The sequence below is a fragment of the Streptopelia decaocto genome (genome assembly GCF_964273445.1).
Source record: "Streptopelia decaocto genome assembly, chromosome: 6".
In the NCBI taxonomy this organism is placed as follows: domain Eukaryota; kingdom Metazoa; phylum Chordata; class Aves; order Columbiformes; family Columbidae; genus Streptopelia; species Streptopelia decaocto.
In genome coordinates, this window is record NC_138660.1 from 67,429,623 (window position 1) to 67,448,479 (window position 18,857).

Sequence of the window (18,857 nt, forward strand, 5' to 3'; positions counted from 1 at the left end):
CTCCTGTGTATTATTCCCGCAGTTCAGTTGGCAGATATTTTGCTCTTACTAACATATATTTCGAAGCCCGTTAATGGTCTCTGCTGACGAGGGCTCTTCCTCGTCCTTCTTGCTGCTCTTTGCGGTTTTCTGCCAGTCACCGCGGGAAGGGATGGGACTGAAGGGTGCAAAAAATAAGACAAAACACGACGGAGCCGGGGTGGCCCCTTCCCCTCCCGGCAGGTTCCGCGGGGACCGGGTGGGACACACCGCGCGGGGGAGGAAGAGGCGCGGAGGGAGATGGGGGGAGCGCGGCCGTGGGGAGGATGATGGGGGTGAGGAAGGTGATGGAGGTGAGGAAGGCACTGAGGATGCGGAGGGCGCGGGGCGGTGCGCAGGGCAGTGCGCAGGGGGGCGGAGCGCGGTGCGGAGCGCGGGGGGCGGAGTGGCGCGGCGGTGCGCGGGTCGGTGCGGATCGGGGAGCGGAGGGGTGCGGGTAGGGCGGTGCGCGGGGACAGAGCGGAGCGCGGTGGGGCGCGCAGGGAGCGGTGCGCGGGGCGGTGCGCGGGGCGGTGCGCAGAGGGCGGTGCGCGGGGCGGTGCGCGGGGCGGTGCGCAGAGGGCGGTGCGCGGGGCGGTGCGCAGAGGGCGGTGCGCGGGGCGGTGCGCGGGGCGGTGCGCGGGGCGGTGCGCGGGGCGGTGCGCGGGGCGGTGCGCGGGGCGGTGCGCGGGGGCGGAGCGGAGGCGGGGGGTGCCCTACCCGGGGCCGCGCCGCCCCTGCCGCCGGCTCCGCGTGGGTGGCGGCCGCGCAGAGCGGAGGCTCCGCGCCCGCAGAGCGGCGGCGCCGGGCCGGGCTGTGCGCTGCGCGGGGCGGCGCGGAGCAGCGCGGAGCATGTCGGCGCTGCGGAGGAAGCTGGGGGACGAGTACCAGGTGGTGAGCACCTCGGCCAGCGGGGGGGGGCTGCCCCCGCCCCGGGCCGCCCCGCGGGGGAAGCGGCAGCGCTTCGTGGACAAGAACGGGCGGTGCAACGTGCAGCACGGGAACCTGGGCGGAGAGACCAGCCGGTACCTCTCGGACCTCTTCACCACGCTGGTGGACCTCAAGTGGCGCTGGAACCTCTTCATCTTCATCCTCACCTACACCGTGGCCTGGCTCTTCATGGCCTCCATGTGGTGGGTCATTGCCTACATGCGGGGGGACCTCAACAAGGCGCACGACGACAGCTACACCCCCTGCGTGGCCAACGTCTACAACTTCCCCTCTGCCTTCCTCTTCTTCATAGAGACTGAGGCCACCATCGGCTACGGCTACCGCTACATCACCGACAAATGCCCCGAGGGCATCATCCTCTTCCTCTTCCAGTCCATCCTGGGCTCCATCGTGGACGCGTTCCTCATCGGCTGCATGTTCATCAAGATGTCCCAGCCCAAGAAGAGGGCCGAGACGCTGATGTTCAGCGAGCACGCCGCCATCTCCATGCGGGACGGCAAGCTCACCCTCATGTTCAGGGTGGGCAACCTCCGCAACAGCCACATGGTCTCGGCGCAGATCCGCTGCAAGCTGCTCAAGGTAGGTGCGGTGCCTTCCACGCTTGTCCTGCGGCCACCACCGGTCCCTTGGGGACATCCCACTGTCTCCATCCACGTCCCCAACTCCGCGCTGCCCTGGGGCTGCCAATGCCTCCGTGTCACTGTGATGCTCTTCAAGCTCAGCCATCAGGCACCAGATTTACTCACAGCTGTGTGATTTACCGGCAGCCTGGTAGGATTCATCACCGGCTTTACATGCATATTTATGTATTTCTATAAAATGCTAGATCTCTCTGACAAGTGAATACTTGGTAGCTCAAATTCCTTGGTGTGGATTTTAAAAGAAAGCTGTTTGCCTTTCTGGTGTATTTCTTGGCTTCCATGCAATGGTGAGTCCAGTCAGGCAGAACTTTATTTATGTGGTGCATGAACTTCATGGAAAGCAGAATGCCTGGGTTAGACATTGAAAAATCGTGCTCATAGCCCCGTCTGTCCAGGGAAAATTGAGTATTTGTTTGAGACTCGCTACAGCGGCTGCATATTCATAGGGGAGATGAAATAAACAGAGTGGGTGGCAGGGGACGGCTTGGGTGACGCTTGACGCATGCAGAACATCCTGTGGGTTTCTTTGGCTGGCAGGGCTGGGGGCGCTCGCAGGGACACGTGGGGACCCCTTTACCTCAGGGGGGACCCCAGAGAGCAGGCTGCCCGGCTTTCTCCCCCCGGGTGCCCCCAGGCAGGGATGCTCATCTCTCGTCTGTGGCGCCGGGAGCTGGCGAAGCACAAGTGCACGTTGCTCCGAGGCTTCTGGAGTTGTCGCGTTTTGGCCCAAAGACGTGGTTCCGACGGGGGTTTTGCAGGCGGGATCGTTGCTGAGTTGGGGGGACTGCGGGACCCCCACCGCACCCTATACACTGGGGAAAGAGGAATTTAAAGAGTCTCTGTGATTTCCTTTCTCTCCTTCCCGCCGTGCCCGGGTGGTCACTGCAGCTGGGGACCGACATCGGGGCAGATGCTCCTGCTGCAGCCAACCTGGAGGCGTCTGTTCCCCTTCTGTTTTAAATAATCAGCTGGAACCTCAGTGAGGCTTTTCCCGGTGTGAGCTATCGCTGGTTGTTTCCTCGGGTCAGGAGTTTAGATGGGTACATGGGATGACATGCAATTAGCCTGGTAAGTAATCATCCCGTCTTTAGAGGGCACCGCTGTGACCCCTCCAGCTGACAAAGCCATCCCGACCTGGGGGGAGGTCGGACTGTCACAATTAGCGCAGCTCTTTAATGGCATTAAAGAATCACAGTGAGTCATTTCCATTACAAATTTTGAAATTGGCCCCTTTCTGTATCCAGAGGTGCCGCAAGGGGAATTTTAGAAGTTGGAGCGTGAAGCTTCAGTGTGGCTGCACGAGATTTCCCGCACTTGAAATGCGTGACAGGGTGTGTGTTCCTCATCGCTGGCGTGTGTCCTGCTGTGTGACGTCAGGGACGGAGCCCAGGGGTGAAGGTTTTGCAGGTGTGTCCAACATGCACATTGTGCGTGGCCCCGTGTATCCAGCGCTGCCTGGCCTGCAGGAGCTCTGCACACGGGCACTTGGAAATGTGGAGAGATGGAGAAGGGCAATAATGGGCTCAAATGGGGCTTTTCTGGGGATACAGTAGCTGGCTGCGTGCGTCCCCAACCAAATGTCTCTGCAGGGTGCATCCGTTTGCTGCTGGGGGCAGCAGGGCATGGCCAGGCCTCTTGGCCACGAAAAACAGGGAAAAAGACAAAAAGCAAAAGGATTGCAGTGGGGCGAGCGATCTCTTCAGCTGCCTGCCTTGCTTGAGCAGGGGGGAAATGCTGCTTTGTTTTTTCTGCTTTGGTTTGCATAGAACCTTCATTGCAGGATTATTGCAAAACGGGGTGGGCAGAGTTAAGTGTAGGGCTGCTCACAGATTTTTCTGCTGAAATGATTCTTTTTTGGTAAGAGGTTGTTCTGCTTGCACGTTCTATGTACAATTGGAAACCCCCAGTCCACTGTTTTTAATATATTTTTTTCCATGTTAACCTTAGACTATACTGGAGGAAAAAAACAAATACAAAGCCTTAGAAGTGGCAAGTTAGTGCAAAGACACAATCACTATAATATTCACCTTTTATGTGAATCTCCAGGGCTGTAAAGAACTTGAGTGAAACAGAGGAGCCCTGTACTTCCCTCCCTACATTGCACTGAGTCAGAAGAGCCGTTTCTTCTGACAAATGCATTGACTCAAATAGCCGAGGTTACAGCCCACGGCCCCCCAGCAGCTGCTCCTCTGGTTTTAACCACAGTATTCTCGGGTGTGGGATGCCTGGTGGAAGCAATTCCCTCCCCAGAGCTGCCTCTTGCCCTGCTTCTGAGTGTTAGTGGGTGCTTTGCTTGTGTTTTTGTCGGTTTTGCTGAAAAGTAGACTTCTCTCTGAAGAAAGAACAAACAAAGCCCCGCAGGCAGATTTATGCAGATGTGCTCTAGATGTTTCTTGGCTCCGATGTCTCTGTCTCAAACTGCGTGGGGTGTGCTGGGACGGGGTAGCAGAGGCAGGTGTGATAAACCTGAATCTTCACACCCCAAAATTAAAGCGTTTCTCAGCGCGGAACTTCAGGGCAGCGAAACACACGATTGTTTTTTGGGGGATGAGATCTCCTTCAAACCCAGCCACCCTTCAGGGGAAACTCTAAAAATAGAAACCAAATCCTAAGCGAGGCGCGTAATCCGGTTTCGCTCTGTCTGCTGCCTTTTGCTTTTCGGCTCCCAAGCGCTGCGACCCCGTGCAGGGGTTTGGCCGTTCCCGCACCCCTCGCATCATGAGGGAAATGGAAACAGAGGAAAAGTCAGGAAAATGTCACTTTTTCCTGTAAGCATGGTTGTTTTCCCGTGAAAAAATAATCTTATTGCAAGTCAGTGGTGTTGCTCAATATGGGAAGTTTAACATCCGTTGAAAATGTAGGGGACGATGGAAACGCGTCTCACGTAGCGGCTGATGGATACAGCAGTTTGCAAATCTTCTTTTTAAAGATCTGAATAGTAAATAATGGAAAATTCTATAATAAAAATAATGACCAGAAAGGGGTATAATGTTCTATTCCTGCCTATTCATCATGTGGGGAGAAGGAATGAGAAATGGGAATGAAAGCTGGGGAGGGAGCGTTGGGCAGGGATTGCAGTGTTATGGAGCGGGGATGCCCAGCACCGCTTGCAGTGGGGCCACGAGCGCGGAGTTTGGGGCTTTGGCTCCGGCTGTGATTGTACAGACTTGTTCTAGAGCTGTTAAATTGGGGTTTCTCGTGTCTTAGCGGGCGGCTCTAACTGAAGCAGTGACCGAGTCCCCTTCTCTGGGCTGCTTAGGGCAAAAGGGCCAAACCGTCCTGAAAACGTCCCCGGGGAGCTGTGTGCTCAGCTGGTTTGGGGCTGATTGGGTTGTTGTGAGGCAGCGCTGGGGATCTCTCTTATGGCAAAAGCAACTACTAACCCTTTTTTGTAATAAATTAATGGACAATTCCTCATGGGAGGGACGCTGGAGGTGGTTGTGAGCCCTTGTCTGCAGTTGCTGAGTCACAGCGTGGATTTGGTGAGGTTTTGGGTACCTCAAGGGGAGGTGTCCCCTTGTCTGAGCCCCCAGCAGGGACCCTGGTTGGGTACACAGCTCTGGGCACACTGCGTATGCAAGGGCTGGGTGTGCAAGGGCTGGGTGTGCAAGGGCTGGGTGTGCAGAGCTGGGTGTGCGTGCTCTGCGACTGCCTGAAAGGAGCTTGGAGCCAGGGGGGGTCGGGCTCTGCTCCCCAGGAACAAGCACCAGGAGCAGAGGAAACGGCCTCAAGTTGCCCAGGGGAGGTTGAGGTTGGATCTGGGGAACAATTTCTTCCCCAAAGGGCTGTGGGGCATTGGAACAGGCTGCCCAGGGCGGTGCTGGAGTCACCATCCCTGGAGGGCTGGACAGACGGACATGAGGTTCTCAGGACATGGGGCAGTGCCAGTGTTGGCACTAACTGTGGTTGGACTCAATGATCTTGTGGGTCTTTTCCAACCAAGATGATTCTATGATTCATCTCCTCCTGGGGGTGATGCTGTGGCTCGGTGGCAGAGCCATCCTTCACGCCTGTGGCTGGTGTCCCACCAGTGCTCCTGTGTTTCAGTAAGACGTGTGCTAGAAATAATTCATCCCTATTCTGTGTGGCCAGTGCTGGGCTTCCAGCCGTTTCATGGCCAGGTGGCTGGAGCAGGATTTGTCTCGTGCTGTCGGGATGCCTCAGTGATGGCCGCTCCAGTGACCATCTCTCTGTCTCTCCCAGTCCCGCCAGACCCCGGAGGGCGAGTTCCTCCCCCTGGATCAGCTGGAGCTGGACGTGGGCTTCAGCACAGGGGCCGACCAGCTTTTCCTCGTGTCCCCGCTCACCATCTGCCACGTGATTGACGCCAAGAGCCCCTTCTACGACCTGTCCCAGCGCAGCATGCAGACGGAGCAGTTCGAGATCGTCGTCATCCTGGAGGGCATCGTGGAAACCACGGGTGAGTAGAGAAAGCCAATGTTCTGCGAAGCAGATGTCACCCAGCGGGTCTTATCACCCACCTTTGAAAAGTCAGGTGCTTCTGTTTGCCCTTCAATCCAACGACACGGTCAAATTCTGCAAATACTTTGAGCCAGCCCGAGTCGTATTTTCCTACAAAGTGCAACTGCTGGAGTGATTTTTGGCGATGTGTCTGTTACCAAGGTGATGTGCCATCGGGGCCGAGAGGTCTCCGTCAGGGATGCTGGGCCGTGTGGGGATGCAGGTGGGGCTGTGCTCGTTGTGCATCACCGGCAGCGATGCTGCAGCCCCGGCAGATGCTCCCGCAGCCCTCGCTTGGCTTCCCAGGCTGCTGGGGATACTCACAATATCGTGATGGTTTTTTCTGGTCCGTGTGCCAGTGTTCCTGCGTTTCTGTGCTGGGCGGCTTTGCCAGCGCAGGGGTGACCTCCAGAGCCTCGGGCTGTGATGTTCTGGTACCTGGTACTCATGGAGGGGAGTGAATCATCCGTGATGCTCAAGAAATGATCCCTGATATTCCAAGAGAAACTCCCTGCTGTTAGCATAGCTGGCTCGTGTCAGGGTTTCAGGGCTGACATGCAGACCAGAGGACTCCGGGCTGTGCTGTTTTCCCCCCTAGTAGAACTGTTTTAAAACACAAATGATTGAAGAAAAGGAATTTTGTAAATAGCTCATTGGAATTTGAAAACAAAGTGGTGTGTTTGTAGACTTCTGAGGTTGTTTTGTAAATATTTCAGGCTTAGGCATTATACACAGAATGAAAAAAAGAAGGTGGTGTTTTTTGGATCTGGAAAGCCTAACTCACTTAAGCTTGCAAATTTTGTGACCTAGTTTTATAAGATGAGATGAATATTGGGTAAAATAGAGCAAACTGTGCTCTATCTTGATAAAACATGGAGGGATGAAAGGGTTTTAAAAATGTGAGTAGATGAGAGAGGAGGGGAGCACAGAGCTGGGTGGGAGGAGAACCGGGCCAGGGGTGCTGAGAGAAGGTAAATACGAAGGTGGAGGTGCCGCCGGGGCTGGGAAATAAACCCCAAACTACTCTAAGCTGCAGCACTGTTGGTTTCCAGCAGGTAGTTTTTGCTGAGCCTGGCTCAAGTAAGGGAAACAAGACCAGAGGCGTGGGAAGGGGCAATCTCATCTGAAGGATGCCCTTGCTTTATGAGATTGACACTTGGTAGGTCTAAAACTTGCAGGAGGTCAGGCCCCATGTCTCTATCCAGGTGCTCTTCCAGCAAATTCTGCAGTTTCTGCTTTCCAGCGGAGTCTTTAGTACAGATTCTACCTCCCCTGTTATTCACCTAAAAGCCAAAACACACTTGGCAAGACAGAGGTCTGGCTCTGGGAACACACAGTAACCTGTGACACAAACGATTTGTGCTTACAAATGTACGTTATATAGCAAGGAAGTTGGGCGAGTTTAATGTGGGATGTGTAGCTCTGCTAAGGTAAAGGGGATTTAATTCAGAGGCAGTGTGTGAGGAGTTCGGAGGTGTGAGCGCTGGAGCTGGGCAGGCTGAAGGTCGGGAGACAACCTCATCCCTCCTAGGACATGTGCTACAAAATAACGGGTTTCTTCTCTTTGCGGAAATAATACATTGCAGAAATATTCCACCTAGGCTATCTCAGCTTACACTGTGCATCTGACACCCCACAGCCACCCCAGAACAGATGCAGTGATTTGAAGGGGATTGTTAGAAATATTATAACATAATTTGCAGCTTGCTCTGTTGGATGCTTTGTAGATAAAGCGGGTAGGAGACTCGGTCTGTGCTTTCTTCCTCCTGGGTGCAGGACATCACCGGCGCTCGTGGCGCCGCGTACATCGTGTCAGAACTGCGATACGGGTCTTAAATGTCAGCTGGCGTGGGAAGAACATCACTAACCTGCAGGTGTTTGGAAAGCAGGGTGCTGGTTTTGGCTAGGTGTAAAAATGATGCGCTTTTTTTTGGTCTTGTCTCAGAAGGTCAGTGTGTAGGTCGTATGTTTGAAAAGGCTTTTGCAATGAATGCTGATTGCGTGTGGCTGGAGAGTGATGATGGGAGCGGGGATGTCACAGGGCTGAGTGCTGTCTTAGGATGGGTTTCTCTTGCATCCCGGGGGTAAAATATAGTAGATATTTCCTACCTTTCCAAGCCTAGAAAGCTGCCTTTGTGGCAGCTATCTGTTACCCTCCTATCAATTACTGTTGGAAAAAAGTCATGGTAGTTTTTTTATCATTAAATTGAATTGGATTTTGAAACTCGGAAGGCTGTGTTTCAGTGCTGGAGCACAATTAATATAGATGAATCTGTGTAATGATGAAGTCTTGGCATCTGGTTTCTTTGCAAAGGCAAGAGGTCCAGGAGCCAAGCTGAAGTGGGGAAGCGACGTGTGTCCCTTCCAGGGCATCTCCTGGGAGCCCCCGCCTGCCGGCTGTATTCTGAGTGTAAAACCGGACCCCAGCTCGCGTGTTCCCCTGTGCAAACTGTTCATCCCACTCGTCTGTCACCATTCCTGGTGGGGACGTGTCCCCCAGCGCTGGCTGTGCCGCTTGGCTTCTGTGCCACGTCCCCAGCTTGAGAAGCGCTCCAGAGGAGCTGATATAACATATAGCGCGGCTTCTGTACGCAGTCATCAAGCAACCTTAAAATACAGCCAATTTTACAGCCAATTTTCTAAAGCTGCTGTCTTATTTTCCTTTTTTTGTTGTTTATTTTTGTGAAATGACTCGAAGAGCATCACTACCATGGAGATAGTTTTCCTACCCACGCTGTTTGCTCCCCCTGCCCGTCCTTGCCCTGAACCGCTGCAGGAGGGTCCTACCCTGAGTCTTCACTGCTGGTAATTTGTAGCATATTTAACAGAAAAGGCTTTGATATTCATCAAAGTTTTCAAGTTGCAGAGTTTAGAGGGAGAGCTGGTGCTTTCAGCCCACACTCCTGGTTTGTTTTTCAAGTGAATTATTCTCTGCGTCTGCCTGAAGAGCGCTGTGAAACTGCGTTCGCATCTGCAGCATCCTTTGTAAAGAAGCGGGTTCCTCACATGCCTCCCCCAGGTCCTGTGGAGATCTGCTGGTCCCGGCCTCACAAATTAGATAATAATAAATAATGAAATGTTTATTGCATGGAATACTCTAGCACTTCTCGTTTGCTGTTCGTACTGACATGACAAAAGTGGCATTTAATTTGGGACTGAATGAGGCAGAAATACCTGTTAAAAAATAAGTGCAGGCTTCTGGTTCAACAAAGGAGAAATAAGAGAGAACTCAGGTCACTGGAAGGATCAGTGGGGCGGATTTGGGGCAAATCATCTGACTTTGCCATTTCCCGTGTTATTCCCATTCCTGTCCTCCAGTATCGCTGCCTGGTGCAGGCCAGGGTGCAAGTGTCTTATTATACAAATCATAAAAAGTATTAGTGTGTATTGAGTATTTCTCACTCTAATATAGCCCTTGTATTCACAATAAATAGGGATTTAGGAGTCCTAATAGCATTTGGTTTGGTTCAGCTCTGTCTTTTGATGGGGACCTAGAGCTGCTCGGTTTCCTCCAGCAGGTGCTTATGAAGAGACTTCTTTTTCTTTAACTTTGTTTTCTGCTTTAATCAGTTGACTTTAGATATGCAATGTAACCAAGGGATTTAGGGAATCGGTAAATATATACAATAAATCTTGTTTTGACTGTCTGCAGGGACAGCGAAGATTTTTTGGAGAAGTCTAATTAGTTGTTTAAGCAGGATCTTCTTGCTTATAAATCCCACTTGGCTGATTAAAATCACCATTTCTGATGCCTCCTCTCATTAAATCATATAAAAATGATTTCTCATAGATGCCTCCCAACTTGATTAAGTTAATTTACTGCCTCGTCACTGAAATTTTAATTTCTGGGAAGTGTAAACATTTCTTTCTGCTCTCCTTACCCTCCTTAATTACAGCTGTTAGGTTGTTCAGATGATCCCCCATGGAAAGTGGGGAGGGAGGGAAGAGAACTGGGGTGTCCTGTCCCCACCAGACCCCGCGGGGGTAACAAGGCTGAGAACCCACCTCCCTTTCCTAACCAGGACACAGCAGCAAAATATCTCAGCAGACAGGTGCTTTCTTATTTATTTTTATTTAGAAGATCATGGCCACAGATGCTTTAGGTGACCATGGGTGGCTCTGGACCCTCCACTCACCCCCCGTGACCCACAGATCAAACCTCACCTGTGGGGAGGGCTCTGGGGTCGAACCGATTCCAGACCCCGGAGTTTTCCCTGGGAACGCTGGAGGATGCTCCACACTGGCTCTGGCCTTTGGTTTATCTCTATTATTGGAGGATGCTCCACACTGGCGCTGGCCTTTGGTTTATCTCTATTATTGGAGGATGCTCCACACTGGCGCTGGCCTTTGGTTTATCTCTATTATTGGAGGATGCTCCGCACTGGCCCTGGCCTTTGGTTTATCTCTATTATTGGAGGATGCTCCACACTGGCTCTGGCCTTTGGTTTATCTCTATTATTGGAGGATGCTCCGCACTGGCCCTGGCCTTTGGTTTATCTCCATTTTTGGAGGATGCTCCACTCTGGCTCTGGCCTTTGGTTTATCTCCATTTTTGGAGGATGCTCCACTCTGGCTATGGCCTTTGGTTTATCTCTATTTTTGGAGGATGCTCCACACTGGCGCTGGCATTTGGTTTATCTCCCTTATTGGAAGATGCTCCGTGCTGGCTCTGGCCTTTGGTTTATCTCCATTTTTGGAGTGTCAGTCAGCGGTGGGAGAGTTTCCCAGCTGAGATGTTCAAATGGCTTTTCAGGATCCGGAGATGGTTGTGATTCATAAGGGTAATTGCTAATCACTTAGGATTATTTTTGATATATATGTCCAACCCCTCCATTATTATGATAACATATAATTTTGAAGAACACTCAAAGCATTTCTTTTTCAAAACCTGTTGTCCTAATTTCACATTATTGTGATGGAGAACGTGAAGCTCTGTTGTCAGCAAACCTTCCTCGTGGTGTTCCTGGGGAGAACAAGTTTTGACTCTTAGGCTGGATTCCCCTTCTGGGTCTTCTCTGCCTGCATTTACCAGCCTTTTCCCATTGCTGTATTATCCTGGGACTTACCAATAAGCTGCTGAAATGGCTAAAAAAAAATGAACAGTTAGTAAGCACCTGAAATGTACAGAAACCTGGCAGGAGTGGTACATGCATCCGTTTTCAAAACCTCATTAAATGTTATTTCTGAAACCTTTTAACATCATTTTCTGATTAAAGAAACCAAGCAGCCTGCCAGGCTTTTTAATTAAATAAATAGGGATGAAATCAAAGGCATATTCCACTCGTTTTACTTTCAAAAACATGAATAGCTTGAATTATGAAACTCTGGGTCTCCACAGGAAGGTTTCTCTGAGAAACAGATACACAGGAATAATTTCAGAGCTGAAACAACTTGAGTGAACAAGGAGTTGTAACACAGATCTGAAAACTAATATGATTTAGGTAATTTAGAATTGTTTTTCCTATGTGTTATTCTTTAGGTTGCTTGGCTTTAAAGAAACCCCGATGCAAATTTAGCAATTTAAAAGGTGGAGCTTAAAATATATTTGTTCTGTTTTTATATTATCATTCAGATTTTGGGGTTTTTTGTTTGCTTGTGGTTTTGTTTGTTTGGTTGTGGTTGTTTTGGTGTGGTTTTTGTTTGTTTGTTGTTTGTTTTGCTGTGGTTTTTTTTTGCAGATGTGGGTAAGGTATTGTGGGAAGAGAGGAGAAAACTCAGGAGTTAATGGAGGAGCTAACGAGAATCAGAACATTGCATCACTTGGTAGCTGGTAGACATCATAAATTAGACCTTGTTCATCCTCTCGCTCTTCTCCACTGTCTTACGGTACATTCTGTGACCTGGTCTTGGTGGCCACAAGGTATCACCAATCTCGTTGTGTTGACAGGGCAGAAATTTGGATAGAGAGGTAGGATGAGGAGCTCAAGGTCCAGGCAGACTCTTGGCAGCCCTGTGCACACCGACGTTGCTCCACCGTGGATGGGTCCTTAGAGTCATAGAATGTCCTGAGTTGGATGGGACCCACAAGAATCATCAAGTCCAACCCCAGAATTCACACCTTGTTCGCTCTGGGGTTGCCCATCTGCACGAGGAAGGCACAGAGCCTTTGGTACCTTGGGTTTGGTGGTATATGGACCTGCGCTTGTGTGCTCGTGTTGGTCATGGTCCTTGGCAGGGGGAAAGGGGAATAGGGGAGTCTTCACTCTGCATCAGTGGGAGGTGACGGGGGTCTTGGGGACCCCCAGGCAGCTTTCACCAGGGGTAACTCGGTGGCTGAATTTGCTTAGAAACCACCTCTCTGAACCACTTCTCTGCAAAATGTCAGAGTCACAAAGGGTTGAGGTCGGAAGGGACCTCTGGAGGCCATCAGGTCCAACCCCTGTCTCAAGCAGCACCACTTAGACCCAGCTGCCCAGGACCATGTCCAGATGGCTTCTTAATATCCCCAAGATGGGAAACTCCAACGCAGTTTTAGTGCTGAGACATCAGTAAGGCGTGTTAGATGGGAAGGCGACAGGAAAAGAACAATTCAGCAGTTCTACATAATGAAAGTGCCTTTTTTTTTTTTTTTTTTTAAAGCATAACCTAAACGTGATAAAATAGTCATTTAAAAATCTTGTGGTCTTAGCAGTTCAGCAAAACCTTTTTCCGGTGCTGCCGTTCTATAAAATCTATTAGTGGAAAAGCCAATATTTGTTGGTGGCGCAGGCACAGCCGTTTGTCAGTGTCAGAGCGAGGATGTGCTGGAATCGGGGCCTCCGGAGCCCCTGTGCCCCTGCTGCTCAGGTGCAGCGCAGCCGAAGGGCTCAGCTGGACCAATCAAAGGGTGAATAAAGCTTGCTTTTAATGCTAATGAAAAGGTTTAAGGTTCTGGGAAAATGTAGCAAAAAGCATCTGGGTTTGCGTGCTCGTTCTGAGGAGGCACAATGGGGAGAGAACAGAACGGGTTTGGTCGCTGCAGCCCTTACGTAACTCTCGGCGTTGTATTTTGGATAACGCATCCCTCCTCCCGCCTAAGGCAGCAATTCCCCAGCGGGCTGAATTTCACTGCATAAAGCCTTTGTGACTCTTTCTCCCCTTTTTTCCCCCCCTTAGATCTCTTTAGAGATGCAGGAGAGAAAAACGATAGTGGTTTTAATGTGGAGCTCTGCAGGAGCTTTCCTTTCACCATATATAATCTGAATAACTGGTGATTCATCAGAAGTCATGTCTTTGCAAAAAATACTTGTTCACGCTTAATCAAACAGAATACATTCCCCTTGAACAAGCCTTCTTGTGCTGATCTTGTGCTGCGTGTGCTGGCGCTGACGGACCTTGTTCCATCAGTCTACGCATCTCGTTCAATTTTTACCGTGAATAAGTATCGGGCGGGCGAAGCATGAGCTGGTAATCTCTGGGGAAGTGACATGTGCAATCATCCAGAAAACTCCGGAGCACTAAGACTTGATCTCTGATATAAATCTGCACCGTGCCTCCAGGAAATTGAATGTATATAAGGAGAAAAATATGAATATCGGGTTCTCCCTGAGCGTATGGGCTCCGTCCCCTCTGCAGCTGGAGCCGTGTGGGTTTGGTTTGGGGATGCTGGGGGGCAGGACCCACTGTGATGGGGCTGGAGGATGGTGTTGGGACACACCAAGCCCTGGCAGGTCGGAGAGCTGGTTGGGAATGTGTAGAAAGCAAAAAGGGCTTGAATTTGTGCGGGAGCAAGCGCGACGCGGTTGCAGGGCTGTTTGCTTTCTCCCGCTGCGGTGCCGGGCGGGAGCGATTCGCTCCCGTGATCCCAGCAGCGGGCAGGGATGCGGGGATGCTGAGTGCTAAATACAGACCCGAATCGCCCCTCTCTGGGAAATTCATGAACGAATGAGAGAGCTCTGCAGTGCTCAAATTGTGCCGTTTCTCTCCCATGGCTTTTTCAGTTAATAACCGTACGTTGGAGGTCTTCAGTTAATTCTTGTCCTCTTACCATCGCTGCCTCTCCTGCCGAGTTCCATAAATGATTTAGTGACTTTTCGTATTTCTGGACAGAAAAAAAGCTTTGAGTACAGTAGCCCTGGTACTGGAGTCACAAGGATGTTGTTGATGTGCAAGATGGGCTGGAAGAGCCATTCAACTCATGTGCACGTGTGGCTTGTGCCGGGAGCTGAATTTGAGCCCCAGGAATCCCAGGGACAGTTTATTTACCCGGGTCTGCAAGTGGGGCATCCTAAAGAAGATTCCTGCAAAACAGTGTGAACGAAGAATGAAAGCCCTCATCTGAGGATGGCTAATTTGGTCTTAATGCAGGAAGCGTTTTAATTGCTGTTGCGTTTTGAATGGCTGGTTTTGCCATGTGTCTGTTTTCTATAATAGCTCTTTCTGTGCTAGTTCTACCTGGGATTGCCCCCAAATCTCCATTTGCATTGAATGACTTTGCCGTTTAACCCTGCCCTGAGTGCAGCCCTCAAAAGGGCCATGGGGTTAAACCCCATTTTTAAACCCCTGCCCCTTTGGTCCCAGACACCCCCAAATCCCCGATGTGCTCAGGACAAGGGATGGAGGTGATCTTGCAGCAGGGACCACCGGAGACGGAGCTGGGGTTGGCAGCAAGGCCGTTGTCTTAAATGGAGTTTAATGGGAATTAAATGGAAAATATTTCGTTCTATATTGGTGCAGCAAATATATCCTTACTTCCAAGAGCTGCACTTTTTAGCTATTTCTTCATATATTGCATCTTTCTCCTATTTTCCTCTAGTTTGTTAATATTATTGTAAAATAGATTTTTAAAATCGTATTCTTGCACAGTCCCGTTCTCTCCTATTCAGCAGCCCCATTCCTGCACCTTAGAAGGAAATTAAGTCTGTTTGACCTGATTTGCTCTGACAAATGCATTTATTTGCCCTTGTTCGCTGCTGTCCCTCCGTGCAAATGAAGGGCAGTGGGTGTGTTGGGCTCCATCAGCTTCTGAGGCAGCAGGGGAGCAATGGGGGTAAATCAGCAACAACCTTAATGATACTGAGGGGTGAAAAGCAGAGCTGGAAATACCAAGAGTTCCTGGTCCCCAGTTGGTACCCAGCTCTGGAAAACCCTTCTAGCGCGACTTGAGTTTGTAAGCCAGGCTTAATTAGCATTGCGTTGGTGCAGACCCGGGGGTTAGTGCGGTTTGTACTTTGCCGTGTTCCTTTCTTCCACATAATCAGAATTTTTATATTTTCAATATTAAAAAATTCCTTGTACCTTTTCATTACTTGGAAACTCCGAGGAGTCCCTGCTGAGCACCAGCATTCTTCGCTCTCCTTTCTATGAAATCTTTCTTGTTACAGACCCAAAGGTTTTTATTCTTTCGGCGGAGAATTCAACTCCAAAGGCACAATGTGCTCATTACTGAGCACTGTTTAGCTAGACCCACTAATCAAACCCTAACCCACTCACAGAAATAAGCACAGAACTGTTGTTTTCCCACCTTTCTGGTGGCTGCGAGGACTGTCCGTAGGAGCAAGGGGCTGCTGCAGGCCTGGGCTGCAGGGTGCCAGCAATTGCATCTGGGTATTAATGAAAGACTTCAAAAAGACTCTGTAGGAGTTTCCAGGATGCATCTGAACTGCCGAGGGTTTGCATGTGTTCCCAAGAAGAAAATAAGCGGTCATTAACTGGGACTTTCCTTTCTCTTTAACTTGTGCATAATCGCTTATGTGGACTTTTGAAACTTGTTACACAATTTATTCTATAGAAATGACTGAAGTGACAATATTTCACAGTCCCTCCCAAGGCTGTTGATGACACAAAGGCACTGGGATGAGATTTGACTCTTAGAGAGTCTCTCGCTGCTTTTTTATGCTTATCAGGTCGTGTTTATTGACTGGTACTGGACCAGCCCATAGGCTGATAGTGTAGTATAATAAATGCAGTATGTGAGTATGTATAAGTAATATAGGTGTAACCGTGACATTTAGTAACTTCGGTCGTGCAGAGCAGGTGGAGCTGGAGGAGCAGACCCGTGTCACCTTTCGCCAAGAAGATGCTTTTCAATGTGTGTCAGGGCTGCGGGTTGGAATGTGGAGCGGAGAACAGCTGTGCTGTTGAACATCTGGTGAAGCACCAGTGGAAGCTCTTGGGAAGATGTAATTCTTTCCTTAGGTACAGAGAAGCATTTTCTTTCTTCATTTCCATCGCTGCAGCCAAGTCCCTTAAAACTCATTGTGTTTCAAGTTGTTTCTCGCAGTGAAACCTTGATATCAAAACTATACTAACTCAAAAAAAAAAATCAGGAAAGAGAAAAAATGAGATTTTTTAATTCTTTTTTCTCCGTATATGGTTTGAGATGTTGCATATATGCCAGTCCTGTCCACATCCATCACCAGGACGGATGGGGGGTGTTTGTGTTTGCCAGCACAGGGACTGCTGGATATCTGGGTGCTGCTCACACCCAGCACACCTGGCGTTTCTCATCATGTCACCGACAATCAAAATCTGAGTCCCCTGAGATGCCTGAAGTTCCCAAGCTGTTCTGAAGGACCACCAAGCAACCTGTATTCTCACCACTGGTGTCATGGCTTGTTGCAGTTGGAAAGGCATCAAATAAAGCCCCAAGACTCTATTGCTTTCAAATAACTCATTTGAGTATCAGTGAGAATTCAGCTTCCAGGACAAGCAGGAAGAAGATTTGTGGTACCAATTAAACCCAGTTGTATAGCAGATTGTTAATAAAGACTTCTCCGAACATATTAATAATGTATCTTGCATAAAGCATTCAGTGATATATTCTGTGTATGTATCATAAGTTCTGCTTTAGATAGAGAGAGGTTATTTGGTGGGAAAACACATGCCAAATATCTAAGGTTTGTTTCATTCTGGGGAAAAAAAAATGAAATAAGTAGCTGCACTTTACACTTTTAAAACTTATGTGAGCTCCTCCCAACTTGGGATATTAAATGAAATATATTTATATAAGGCTGTGTCCTGGCCGGCGGGAAGGATGGAGGAATGAGTCCTGTGGGATGAGGGAGGAGGGGACGAAGGGCAGGCACGGACAATGAAATTGAACTCCTTAAACTTAGTTAAGATAAAGAATTGTCTGCTGACTCTGTTTCTTGTTGGGCTGTGTTTTATTAATCATGGACTTGCTTGTGTTGGTTGCTCTGGAGAACAAGGTCCAGCGCGCTTCCCTTGAGCTGTTGCATCCCAGCAGGACGGTGGGTCTGGGGCATCCCTTGGGTGACACCATCGACCAGATTGGGGCCCGTGGCCCATTTGTCTCTCTTCAGAGTGAAATGAGTCCCGAGAACTGCCCTGTTAGGAGAAGAAGGTGCTTCTCCTCGGGAAGGAAGGTGTGACATGCAAGTGAGAAATAAAATCTGCATCCTACACGTCCTGTATTGATGTTGGAATTCAATGTGGAAACTGTTTCAGTGTAGGAAACCATGGGCTCACAGAGGAAAAGGAAAAATACCTCCTTGAGATCCACGTCTGGAAAAGAAAAGTACTGAGCGTTTCTTGATCGCTGCTGGGAAATGAGGAGAGATTTACTGTGCTGTCCTGGAAAACGAGAACTTTGTCTCAAAAATTCCGTCTCTTAGGTTGAGGTTGCAATTATTTCTGTATATTTAACAGTCTTCCTGGGCCATTGGTAACATTTCCACAGCCTGGTTGGACAAGGCAGGTTTCCCTCCACTCCCCAGGAAAGCCAGAACTCAGCACGAGCAGCACCGAGTGCTGTGGTACCCGACATGTGTGCTTTTTCTGGTTTAATGCACAGTGTTGCTCTCCACCATTAAGAACTGGTTCCAAGAAGAGGGATTTGTGGTGTTTGTGGCAAAGGGAAGGTTTGCGGTTGGTGTTTATACACCTGCTGGTTTGGTTCCCTTTAAGGTGCATCCCAGAGCATCCACCTTCCTAAAGCACCGTTTTCTGGAAACGAACCTGAACGTTGCCCGTCCTGGCTTTGGTGTCTCACTCTGACTACACAAAAGACGCCTGATCTGCTTTCTTTTCTAAACCCGCGGGTTCGGCAGCAGCAGACCTGGCAGGGTCCTCATGGCAGTGAGTTGTGCACGTTGTTTTCTGTTTCTTGCCAAGCCTTGGTGAGGAAACAAGAAAATAAAAAGGAGTATCTTCAGTTTTAGGGGATGCGGCTCACTGGATGTTTGGAAAGGGAAATCCCCAAGCCCAGGGCCCCTGAGCTGGCCCGTGGCAGCTGTTGGCGTCGGGGATGCTCAGGGTTTGGGGCAGAGCTCCAAGTGTCATTAAAGGTGCTTTTACCTTCGGGAGCGCTGGAGCGGGGCAGGCGCTGGAGCTGCCGCCTCCAGCCGTGGCTGCACGGACAGTCCTGCCCAGGCGGGAGCTGTGCCTCCTATGGAAACCTCAGGAACCGGTGCGCTCTTTCCATTTATAAATACCCACATGGCCTTTCCTTTTGCAGCTTAATATATGGTGTTCCTGATTTTTACATAGCTGGCGGGAGGCAGAAATTTATTTTGGTTTGCAGTTTTTGTATTGAAGTCTTAGCCATTATTTTTGTGCAGCAGCTTATTTCCCCTCCTTCGTGAACACATCAGATCAACTGCCAATGCAGACTTTCCCTGGATGGTTATCCTCAATAAATTATTAATGATATTGTCAGTGCTTTTTGTCAGCAGCCAATTGATACCTCTTAAGTATTATTTATTTATTGTTTAAATAATACTCATCAGGATACCTGCCTCGGGCAGATGTTCTGTCTGCATCAGACCTGGAAGAAATGCCCAGCTGGGCTCTCCATGGATACCTGTTCCTTGTCCTGGATACCTTTGTGCTCGCTGCTCTTTGTTT

At 49.8% G+C, this 18,857-nt stretch overlaps 1 protein-coding gene across 1 annotated transcript in view; it reads left to right on the forward strand.

Annotated features, from left to right (window-relative positions):
* Nucleotides 1-870: 870 nt before the first annotated feature.
* Nucleotides 871-18,857, forward strand: part of KCNJ3 (potassium inwardly rectifying channel subfamily J member 3) — a gene marked incomplete at both ends in the record, with an annotated part of 46,475 nt that continues 28,488 nt past the window's right edge. The window contains 2 exons of the mRNA XM_082056382.1: nucleotides 871-1,548; nucleotides 5,814-6,030. Of these exons, the coding sequence (XP_081912508.1) occupies nucleotides 871-1,548; nucleotides 5,814-6,030 (895 nt within the window). The remainder of the gene's footprint in view (nucleotides 1,549-5,813; nucleotides 6,031-18,857) is intronic.